This window comes from Nyctibius grandis, chromosome 11, assembly GCF_013368605.1.
Source record: "Nyctibius grandis isolate bNycGra1 chromosome 11, bNycGra1.pri, whole genome shotgun sequence".
NCBI lineage: Eukaryota > Metazoa > Chordata > Aves > Nyctibiiformes > Nyctibiidae > Nyctibius > Nyctibius grandis.
The window spans coordinates 8,122,311-8,135,207 of record NC_090668.1 but is presented as its reverse complement, the minus strand read 5'-3'; the positions used below and the strand labels follow the sequence as shown (position 1 = coordinate 8,135,207).

The window sequence follows — 12,897 nt, the reverse complement described above, 5'->3', positions numbered from 1 at the left end:
TCATTTTCCCCCTTTTTAGTGGGACATAAAAAGGGGATTAGAATCAAAGGCCATGATGAATCACATTTATTTGTAAATTATTAGATTCAATAGCAGTAGATTAGCTATAAATTCAAAAATTCCACCTGCTTTATAACTTAAGGTAAATAGGATAATGAAAGGTAGGAGGATTTGTAGGTTTCAAAACTCAGGTCACTGAATCAAGCTTTCTGGGTTTCATCACAGGATTAATAACCCCCTTAAGTTTCATTTTACTAAGTCAAGATTTTTTTAGGCTCTTGTCACATAATAGGCTTAATTTTCCCTGCACACCCCACCTTTTCTCTGCACTGGTATTCTTGAGGTTAATAGAGTAGACGAACTGCAGAAATACTACATGTTCTACCAGTTCTCTGCTGAAAATAAGCAAAAATTAAGAAACAATGAGAATATACCATAAATAAGTCACTAATTGGTATGCTTCTCTAACAGATCTATACTTTTCAATACACTGAATGCAGTGGACTTTATTTCTACAGCTGTGTGATCAGAATAAGCCCCAAACTTCTTGGCAAACCTGAGAGACCTGAAGCCAAACCGACTGCACCTCATTAATCCTCTGACTAGCATATAATACACGAGAGAGATTCCTGAGTGAACCTTCAAATGATACGCTGACATTTTCAAAGGGATATAACCACTCTCAAGTTTCTTCTCAGGAGGAGTTTCATCAAACTATGAAGATACTGCTTAAAATATTTACCCTGGCTTTGCTAGAATTTGTTTTATCAAATGCTTACCCATGATGTTGAGGGCAGTGGTATTTAGTGGTAAGCCTGCAGCCTCTTCGTGTACACAGTGTACTCATTTCAGGCAAGCAAATGAGAGGGAATGTTAGCTGAGTTCACTGTACAGTTTTTACAGGCAATAACAATACAGTGCAAACTCAGATGCCTGTGTTCTTTACGAGACCTCAAATATTCTTTGTTTAGATCAGTAAAGCAAGAATATTCAAACAAAACGTGTAAGGCACAGATGAAATGGCTAAGGAAGATTTTTCGCATTTTTCAGTACTCATTAACTATTCATGCTTTAGTAAACTCACTGAAATCAAAGGGACATACTAGAGATAATGGTGCGGCTTAGCACAAGTAGTATGGTACTGGATCCCCAGTTCAAAGAACTAGACAGTCTGGTGTCTGCCTCAAAACAGCAATTTAACCTTATTCAGGTTAAATTTAACCTGATTTAGCTAACTGTACACTTAAAGAGGAGGGTGAGGATATATAAAAACCTATACCTTTATTGAGAAATGAATCCACTTCATTTCTGATGCAGGGAGTGGATGAAGGCTGTTCACCAAAGATGCACAAACATACCCATTCTTTGTTATCCCAAAGTGCCCCTCACACCTGCTGTTCGCTTGCCTCAGACAGGCACACACTACTGGTGGCAGTTCACTGTATGATGGAGAAGGTTCCTCTCTCTGTGCTCCATGATTTCTGCCTGTTTATTGGCTGAGTATATGAACGCAGGTCAGAAGAAAGAACTGTGGCCTGCGGTCCAGAGTTTGAGAAAGCCGATGATTCGAAGTGGACAAAGTCATGGAAGAAAAATCCATGGAAGTCTGTTAGATACTGAGACACAGCAGAGGGGGCCCTGCTCTGTGCCTGCGAGCGGCAGCGGGGTTGGGGGGGGGCTGGCCCCTTCCCAAAGCCCTGAGCAAGCCCCATTGCCTCCCGAAACAGGGACCCTGTCCGGGCCTCAGCCCCTGCTCCGCGGAGGGCAAGGCGGTTTGCAGCCTGCAGCCCTGCATCCCTGCCCACAGAGGGTGAGGTGGTTTGAGATCGGATCATCCATTGGAATGGGCTGCCCAGGGAGGTGGTGGAGTCACCATCTCTGGAGGTGTTTAAGAAAAGACTGGACATGGCACTTAGTGCCATGGTCTAATTGACATGGTGGTGTCAGGGCAATGGTTGGACTCGATGATCCCAGAGGTCTCTTCAACCTGATTGATTCTGTGATTCTGTGATCTGGCTACTACAGAATTATCACCATGAGAAAAAAAGTCCTCTAAGCAAATCAGGCTGGACTTACTGCATTAATAACCCAGTATTTAATGTTGTGAATTTCTTGGAAGGAAAAGACCTCAAAATATACAAACTTCTCTGGACACCAATTATTCCCTCTGCTTTTTCAGCTACAGAAGATAACTGGAAATGGAAAAATACTGAGAATGAGTTACATGGAATTAAGTCGTTCCATCAGGAACACTTGCCAGCAAATTCCGCAGAAAGCCAAAGATTAAAGACGTATAGTAGAAGTGACTTGTGAAACTGTAAATTCTACTGCTACTGTCATTATTAGGATGTGTGAAGTTACAATAGGGACTTTATCTGTATTTCCTTATCGTATTTGGTTATATCATTAGAAGAACAATAGTCACTATAGTCACCGTAAAAGAGATGAAAGCTTTTAAGCATATGAAAAGCCTCACTGAATTTCCTGGAATTTAGTTTATTTCTGTGAATACACACATTAACCTATTTGTTTAGGCAGAGCAAATGCAATCTCTTTCAGTTTCACATTATTCCTAGAGGAAATTTTCTCTGAATCTACAATGTTTTTCATATGAGGCATCTTATAACTGCACAAAAAAAGTTGCATTATCATCTTCTGAAAACCAAAAAGACCATTTTGTTTAAAATCCCAATATTCTTTTTCCTCTCAGGGTCTACTAGGCCATAATGACAAAGTTGAACAGAACCCTAAGCAGATCATTTCCTCCTAACGGTGAGAAAAAATCTGGTAAATATCAATTTATTTCCAAGTGCCATTGAAGTAACTCTGAATGTTAGATTGCTAAGAACAGATTACTAATGGTCAGCAGGAGTTCACTATCGGTACTGCCTCTGGGGTGATGTGAGGAGTAGCCCGTAACCACCAGGGATGAAGGGCCTGTTAAAAAGCTGGCTTTGACTTCCACAGCAGGAACTGGACAGATAAATACTCCCTCAGACTGAACAGAGAACTATTTCCATCAAGTAAACAGAGACACCTTGTACCTGCTCTCTCACAGAGCTTTACATGAGGGACCAGACCAAAGTCTTCAGTTATCACCCTTTCAATGATCACCTACCACACCACACAGCTTGTTAGCGTACAGAACAGACAGCAAGCTTTATCTGTGTTGAATTGCCCAAGCTGTGATCAAGCCCACAGCAATGAGTTGCCTTGCTCCTGGCAGGCTGCCACAGCCACTGATTTCACTTGCAAGTTACAGTAAAAAAGGAGGAGGCTGCTTTGGTGCCCATCACCCTCTTTAGCAGAGATAAAACACTTTGGCCTACGTTTTGGGGGACATACAGCCTCAACCTATATGTGCACAGATCTGGAGAAGAGTGTACAAATCAGCATTTGTACTGCAGGGCTTGTGAGCACACACTCAACAGCATGCATGTCAGATTAATCATGCACATGCAAAATAGATGTAACAAGAGTCATGGATTTATGTATAAAAATATTTGGATCTTAGCAAATCTTAACTGAGAAAGAAGAGAGAGAACGAGTAATCTACATTGCAACAGCAAAGCACACAAGGCTGACTGATGCTCCTGGGTTGTCATTAATCTTGCAAATGACAGACAGTCAAAAGAAAAGGGCAGTACAGAATTTCATTTTTTCATTTGGAGTTCAGATTGTAAAAGGTCGTTTACAGACAAGAATGGCAGAACTTCCAGTTAAATAAAGGCACTTTCGTCTGTAATGCTGATGTTCTTTTAATCCTACCAAGAACAGCTCTTCCTTTTCCCCACCAAAGAGAATTTGATAGTCAGTCGCTGTCATTAACATCTCTACAAGACACCCATAACTGCAAAACGATACAGAGAAAAAACCAGAACATCTGTTCACTACGTCCTTTACTTCTGTCTCAGACACGCATCTTTCTAAGGACATGAACAATTATAATTTTATTATCTTTAATGTCTTCCTCATCAAATTTCATTCCACTGTCTGTCCCAGCTGAGGTGTATTGGGCAATAACATTATAAGCTCTTTTTAATCCTGCTGTTATTTCAGCCCAAATTGATTTACTGTGGATCCTGAGCTGACAAGTGTAATATTTCCCATTATACAACAAAAACTCTGTCTCTAGCTTACTTTATATTCTGTTATTTCAGAATATAATCTGAATCTATTCAGGTCTCTAGAATATGAGTTTTTATAGTTTCTACAACAAAATCCCTATTTGTTTAATTTTTAATGTATATTTCAATTTTCAGAGATTTTAATAAAAAACATTTTTATTAATATGCTGTTTTCATAAAAACCAACACACACTGAAAACAGATTCCGTCTCTGTAAGAAGAAAGATCATGTCATATATGGTGCCTTACCTCAGTTTGACCTTAATTCAACGAAACACTTCCACTCAAATTTAAACAATTAAATGAAGTCATGACTGATATGATGTTATGGTGCCACCTTCTGACAGTGCATCAGAAGTGCCTCTAACATGTACAAGGAGACAAAAATGAGCCCTGGGGGAAAAAGGAAAGGAAACTCTTATTGTATGAGACTGCGAGAAACTGCAAGAGACTCCAACAGAGGAGCATGTGGTTATCAACTAACAAAAGAACATTCAGCATTTTAGGATTACATTAAAAGGGCATGAGGGAGCGCAAAGAACTGCAGCACAAAACCAACTGCTTTCCTCAACACAGATCCAATTACAGACATGAGTTAATTCCACTGAAGTCAGCGGAGTTACTGAAGATTAATATGGATGTAATGAAGATCAGATTTGGGCCTGCAGGCTGATATAAATCTTGGCTTACGGTATTCCCTTAAAACAACGATAAACTAAAGTGTGTTAATAAATAACTTGGTTATTACTTGCTTTTTGACACTGTTTTATTCACTTCCACCAGCTCCTTTTTGTCCCTAAGATGCTCTGAGTGTGTATAAACTAGAGATAACACACACACACTTAGCTATTTTAATAGAGGGTTCAGGTTTCCTTTTTCTTTGTTCATTTTTGAAGGCAAATATAGAAGTGTCCATTCGTATTTAAGACCTTTTTTGCAATACAAAATATATGTCCTCTTGCTTTTAGGCCAAATCCAGAATTGTTTTAAATCTAAATCTCTTTTACTGTTTCAGTTTCTAAATTGCCTGATAGTTCCTTTTGATTAAGTAAGCTTGGTTGAAGAAACATTTGCCAGTCAATTTGTAAGATTCTGCCAATAACGCTATTGCAGAAATACAGCTAGATTTTTACCTCATAACATTATTTAAATTTGCAATGCATCATACTGCACTCCTATTCACTCAACACTCTTGCTGTAACAAAAGTTTCAGTCATAAGACATCCAACTACAGACAACTAAGAAACTGCAAATACAAAGCTGCTTTAGAAATCTATCCCTTACCTTTGCCATCAGGTGGTATAACAACTTACCTACTACTAGGTAGAATTATTTTGCTCCAGAAGCATTTAGGGTATGTATGTCTCAAACTCCAGGAACATACTATGTTGCTCAAGTTTTTGTTACCAGAGGTGAACATAAGTCAAAGAAATAAAGGGAGTTAGGACAACTGCATACATTTCTATCTGCAGTATTCTGCAAGAATTCTCCTTTAACTGTGGACAGGAATGTTCCTTCACAAGGTGCTCCCAATTTCTTCTTCTCTTTGTTTCTCAGCTCCAGTGGATGACTCCAGGGTTAGACATCTGACTGCAAGCCCAAGTGTCTCTTCAACTGCTTTGTGAAATTCAGGTCAGGGAGAACATAGGGAAACAATACAACAAGCACATTCCAAGGCAACTGAGGTCTTCCTTTAAGTGGGGAGGATGATCTAATCGTGGAATGACACAGAGTGTCAGGAAGGAAAGAATTTTAGCTAATAGAAATTTTAAAACATAGAAAAAGAACACTGATATCAAAAGGAACTGACCTATGTCATCAGCACCAGATCCTTTTTGTCTGAATAATGTGATCCAGAATCTTACCTGGTATTTTCCAATACATACTAATCATGACAGAAAAACACATCTCATGAGGATTTCAAGATTAAATGTGTGTCTTAAAAGGAAAAAAAACTATCAGGCTGACATTTCAGTTAATAGGAAGTAATTTCAACATAATCTCTCCTAATGCCAATATCTTACAAATTGTTTGAATCAACCAATACATCTAATTTAATCTGCTCGAAATGAAAAAGATTGAGGCTTTAATCTCTTCTTACTCAATCAGAACTGAATATCAGGATTGCTTTATGCTAATTTTAACTTCAGTAAATAAATCAAAGGGAATTCAGGCTCTAATTCCTTTATCTAAACAGAAACCAGTAGAAGGAAATATTAAAATGATATAAACATCACTGAATATGATCACTCTAAAAAATTGTTTTAAAAATAAATGTTATTACTTACATACAAGTTTCATTTGCACTATGCTATCTTAGACAAGTCTGTCCTGTATACCCTGAATATCCAAATTTTCTATCAACACTTTTAATGTACAACCATACTGTAGATAAATATTTCTTCTTGATGCACACTGTGTAAATTTGAACAGCAAGCTACATGGCAAGCTCACCATACATAAGAGGTTCTGAGGCAGATAAGCATCATCATCCCTACATAAGTGGTAAAAAGATTCATTGAAAAAGTTGTTAAAGTAGAGAAATATGACCAACACATTTAATTCTTTGAAAGATTTAACTTTACAGTAATTGGAATAATGACCAGAAAGGAAATTAGTACGTGCTTAGCCCAAAAATTCTCAAAGCACAACAGAATGCGTCAAAAGTTTTAATTGTGATGACTTTGATACAGAAGCCATGTAAGTGACAGAGCCCTTCTATTGACTGTTAGAACAGCAATACACATATGATTGTCTTCAGGCCCCAGTACCTAAACAATACTGGAATTAAAAAAAAAAAACTAAACCAAAATCTAGCTGATTTCCAGCTGGAGAGGGAAGAGAAATATAGAGCTGCATTCATGCCTTTTATGGGAAAGATTGCATAGCTGGTTTAGAAAGAAAATGTCTTTTCATGTCCTTAGTAGTAGTTCTGTGCTTCTAATTTCTTCATGAGTTACAGATGATCATATTCTTCCATTCAACATTATCAGCCCATAGAATGAGTAAAATGGAAGACCCCCTTTGAGAATAAGGACACAGTTTCAACGTTTATCTTGGGAAGAAATAAATCATGTATGCAGTTATCATATACAAAAGGCAAATATTTCAAGTTTCATAAGGACATGACAATTCATAAAATATTGGTTGAAGGTAAGCACCAAACCCAGCAACTGCCATTTCAGTGACTGAAAAGCAAACCTGGGATGTGGTTGTCTTCAACACTGGGAGCTTGATCTTGACTGCAGTTCTTTCACCTAAGATAACTTCCATGCAAGATCCCCAGCTGTACAACACAGTGATAGAGGCATCTCATTATTTAAGGCCCGTGCTTTCTTTCAAATACTCTTGGAAAAGTCACCAAAGCTAATCTTTCTGTCAATCTTTTTTTTTTTTTTTGCACTTTTAAGAGCAGTATTAAATATTCATAAATATAAAATCTATGTGGAAATACCTTTAATAATATTCTGATTCAGCCTGTTAAAAAAAAAAAAGAAGGAAAAAAAAAAGAAAACCCACAACCCAACAACCAGCCACCTTTGCGAGAGTGCTTGGCCAGCAGTGAAGATAAAAATGTGACTCTTCCAAATATCCTGTAGATCACATGATGCTTCAGTCTCTTTGTCGACAAGAATTATTTCAGTACCTTCTGCTGAGTTCTAAGAAGCCATAATTAGAGGACAAAAGCCCCCAAAGTGCCTGAGATCAGAAAGGCTGGACTGGCAAGTCATTTCTGGTAACACTAGCTCATAGAAACATCTTCAGATTCTTATGTGGAAAGTACTGCAAAGGAAAAAGATTAAGAGATATAAACACATTTGTAATTATGCACAACATCTTCCTTAAAATACAAAAAGGTAGGTGCTGTGTAATCCATCTGAATCTCTTCTCTCACACTCTTAAGAAGATTTAAACATTCTGGGAGAAGTCTCCATCTTCTAAAAATGTTAGCTCAGGGGGCCAAGCTTAGCACTGGATGAAATCAAGTATAAGTTGACCTATTTATTGGATATACGGCAGAGCTATATGTTTCCCCATGCTACTTTTGCTATGGCACAGCATTTGGTGTCCTAAACAAGTCAAATTAGGCAGATAAATTAGTTGTTTCTCTTGCTAGGACCAAGAGACCCTGATACTTATCTTCTTTCTATTTGCACTATGATACAGGCAAGCAGCATGCGTTACTACTGCCATCAGTTTTCGGAAGAACTCCAGAGCATCTTAGCAGGACAGTAAAAGACAATTTAAAGAGGGCATGCTGAAAGCTCACTTTCTCTAGGTAGTAATCTTTGTTCAATGTCATGACAGTATAAACGGTGTGTTTGCTTCTTTCTTGATGGAAATCAAAAGGGATTATTATGCATTTTTGTATGCAAACACTATAATTTTGATGCCTACACCAAAAGAAAACTTGAAAGGTTTGGAGTATTTGAGAGGCTGAAGAGTTCTGGATGAACTGGTTTTGGATTTTGTTTCACAAAAAGAATGCTCTAACTTAATCACAGTTATTTGATTTGTATCAGGAATTCACCAAAGGAAGCTCTGTGGTATCTATTTGGAGGAGATAAAATTTCATATTCACAGTGGTCCCTAGGAACTTTGTCTCTAGGAATGTATTCTGTCTGGGTGACACTGAAAGATATGATGTACAGCAGTCTGGCATACTAGCCTAAGCATTGTGAAAGAAAGCATACAGCGATGCAAAGAGCTTACCACACTAAGGTTTTAGAAAAAAAGAATTATAAACATCTTGTTCACAACTCAAGAAATGTCTAGAGCCCCATATTAATGCAAACTCTTGAAAATTTAAGTCCCACATAGGCAATATCTAGGAATTTAAAAATCCACAGAATTGTATGTGAAAACATTTTAGGCATGACTCCTTAAAAAAAATCCATCCAAATCCACTCCACTGGAAATCTATTTATAGGAAATTTTTTGTATTTCTATCAGAGTATCATTTTGGCCTTTGGAGATTAAGCTTTTTACTAAGAAGCAGCCGAAACATTCTGTGAAAAATACTGACAAAAATTATTCCCTTCCACAGTTTTCTTGCTAAGCATCTCTCGCCAATTTGTCACTAGCTCTAATTTTAGTCCTTAAGAACTAGATAATCTGCATGTTGGGACAGGTCTTATGAGATGCTCATTTCCTATAAGAGAGCTTCTGTTACTTCAGCTTTAGGTAGGACTGGAGTCAGGACATCAACTGTTATATGGGTAAAGGCCCACAAAGTTTTCAGAAATACTGCATTTCCAATGACATCTTTTTGTTTAACCCGTTGTTTGTCTAGTTCTGGCAGTTCCCAGGTGTTACTAATGCCATATTCTTCTCAAACTCCATTTCAAATTGTTATAGTATGTTTCACCCTCAGGCATTCAAATAAGCTTAAACTTCCAGGATGATTTATACAACAATTTCCTGTGGAAAATGTAACCAGTCTTGTAGAACAGAACACTTAACTATCGCTGGTTCAGACTGCTAATACTTCCATTGAACTACAAGCAGCTTCTTAATAATTGCAATTTTGAGTGAAATAAACCTACTGGGAGCGAATTTTCTGAACTAGTGGCTGTCATTATCATTTACAGCTTACTCAAGCTTCCGGGATAACAGCCAAAAACATATATCTTCTTCCCTGGTGAATGATTAGCAGCGTTTCCTTCTAGTCTTAAAAAAATTCCTCAACCACAGCAGTGCAAATCAAGTGACAGACTTTACTGCATCTTCATTTGCTTGACAGCAGCACAAAGCTTGCAAGGGCTGTCCGTAGGAGATTAAACCTACACAGGGTCATTAAGTAAAGGTTTGAGAAATGAGTGATGAGATAAGGGAAATCGGTCAATGTACAGTGGATGAACTTTAGCTCATACCAGGTCAAAGACTGGATCATGGTGCCAAAATTAATGCCTGCTGTAGCTATTAAGTATGCATGATAGTATAACAGCTTAAAAAAAAACAACATATTGAGCTGTGTGAAAAAAGTGCTTCAAAAACAGAGTGCGCATTGTGATAGGAATCTGGCCTTCAAAGGTTTTCCACAAACATGGTAAAGAAGGTATTCCTCCTCAGCAATTTCATACCTCATTTTAATGAGGATGAGATTTTACAGTTGGATAGTTAATATTATAGAAGTTCTCAGTGTTTGTCAGAAGTCAGATAAGCGCTTGTCCCATGTAACAGAGCAGAGAGAACAAAATGAACAAAGATCACCTGCTCAAGCAATGGCAGAGCCGGGGATAAGACCTAACTGCCTTGCATCCTAAGTTTCCTACTTTTACGATGTGAAGAAGTAGCTTTTGGTGGGGGTAAAAGGCAAAGAACAGAATAAGAAATCCTTTACTACAAATAAAAGTCATCTGGGGTCTGGTAAGTTAGTCAACTTTTCCAAAAGGATCACATACCAGGTGCCAGTATGGTGTTCTAGGATCAGATACTCAGAAATGTTGATTGCCCACAGCTTCACAGCAAAGCCTCTGGACACTGCAGTTACCCAGCATCTCCAATTGCTCACTGGCAATCATTTTCAAAAGTGGTTGTTACTTTGGTTCCTAGGTGTTTAATTTTCACAGCTGCTGAGCAGCTGAAAGCATAAATTAATAGGCACTTAGGCTTCCCTGAATTTAAAGTCTGGAATGCATTCCAGTCTGGAATAAAGTCTGGAAGACATCTTGATAACATAACTTCACCATGTCATAAACACGAACCAAAGTGTATGTGTTTAAACTGAGCAACTGGATGATCAGTCTTCCAATACTTGGTAGCCTGGTCCTTTGAGATTATCGGTATTGTCAATGATCCGTCCCTCTCTATTTTCTCTTCACCTAATCTATTACAAGCTCTTCACTTTTCTCTTCATCCCTCTTTTTACTCATCTTCTTGCCCTGTTGAATACCCAGCACTCAGGTCTTTCCACTCATTTCTTCAGCTTCCCAAAACATCACATACTTGGAAAAGAAAAATAACTATGACAGTCATTGCAATGGCTACAGTGGCAAATATTCCTCTCTGCTACTTTCTCAGGAAATGACTGGATCGCACAGCATCCTCAGCTTGGAATTCTCAGTCAGCAGTTTGCGAGCCTCTACAACACAGCAGTAAAGTCAGTCATGGCACAGGAAACTTCTGACACTACAGCTTCTGCTGAGTCTTCAGATCTGCCTTCAGTTCTTCACATTTGATCTCTGTTCTCTACCAGATTTGTAGGTACAGCACAGCCTTTTGATTGATTAAAGGAAACTCTGCCTGACCCCAGCAGCTTCTATATGGATAACAGTATAAAGAAAACATTTTCTTAGCTGGAAATATATGTAAACAAAACAATAGAATACCTACTCTGCTAAGCCTCGCCATAATGATGATATGTATCTTGTTCTAAAAGAGTTTCCATTGGTACACTTGATTAGTCAAGGAATGCCTGATACGTTTCTAACGTATAAAAGACACTCACATTAACTTTGTAGCATATCCTCTTGAGATGCTGACGTTTCTCAGGGTTCACAAGAATCATGTCCTCATGCTTTATTGTAGAATCATTTTGTTATAACATCTTTCCTCAGAAATTTCATTTCTGAAAGAAAAACTGCTCTATTCTGCAGGACACCATTAGCATTAAGATTATTGGTCCAAATTTTGATCTATCTTAATTCTATCCTAATGTTTAGCCTTATTTCCTATGAAAATATAGTTTATTCAATCAGTCTGGCTGTGAGCTTTGTTAATCCTCCCCAGTAACTTCTGAATCCTTTGGCAGAATTCAACATGTGACTGAAAGATGATTAAGTTTCTGCCAATTTCCTGCAAACAGGCAGCTGCGTAAAAAAGAGTCTCTAAGTGTTCCACTTCATAAAGATGCAAAATAATTCCGCACCTTTCCAGAAATCAGAAAATCTACATAGATGAACCACTCTTCATGCTGTAACTGCAGCAAAAAGTTGAAATTAAACTCCTCCTCAGATATCAGCCAACTAATCAGGAGACACAAGTCTGCAGAAACTAGAATTTACTAACTCCAACATTCCCAAAACAACTTACAATCATACTGTATCCCTGCTTGTTGGATTATTGATCTTCCCAGATGTTAGAACTTATGCTTTATTATCATTTATCACCAAACAGCAACACTACCAACTTAACAACTATGTGTATGAAAAAAGATTATGAAAAATACTTTTTCAGTTTATCAAGCATTTACTATCAGATACAGTTAACCTAGACCACTGAAATTTGGGGGTAATTTTTAGATTCAGCCTACTCTGACAGGTGATTTAAGATTCACATATGAACTCCTCTCAATCTGGGAGTATCTTATTCTGCTGGCTGGTTCACTGTAATTTCTTAAAGAAGATCTATCCTGGTGTTACTTAAGTAACAGCTTTAACAATAAGTTTATGTAGAATATTTTAATGTGTAAAAATAAAAAGTCATTGTCCTTTTCAAAAGGTCCCTTTAAATATGAAACATGCAAGAAAACTGTCTTAAAATAGCTGGGTTTTATCTACAGATTATTAGGAAGAAACTCAGCAACAAAAATAACAAATATCAGTTATAAGAAAAACCTCATTAACAATGGATTGATGAAAGACTGCCGAAATTAATCACTTTAATTGATTTTCTGCTACCAGCATGAACAGTACCACTGTAATGTCCTCTTACTCTCACCTTCTTAGAACAAAAGATCAATGTGTTTCCATGTATATTTGTAACATGTATACAATATTTACACACGTTCCTATTCAGACAGCATGGGTCCTTGCTATAAGCTGGAGAA

General features: G+C 37.6%; 1 protein-coding gene across 1 annotated transcript in view; it reads right to left on the bottom strand.

The window, feature by feature from the left end:
- Nucleotides 1-7,832: 7,832 nt before the first annotated feature.
- CIB2 (calcium and integrin binding family member 2) overlaps nt 7,833-12,897 on the bottom strand; it is a 42,251-nt gene continuing 37,186 nt past the window's right edge. The window contains exon 6 of the mRNA XM_068410663.1: nt 7,833-7,910. Within this exon, the coding sequence (XP_068266764.1) occupies nt 7,889-7,910 (22 nt within the window). The 3' untranslated portion in view covers nt 7,833-7,888. The remainder of the gene's footprint in view (nt 7,911-12,897) is intronic.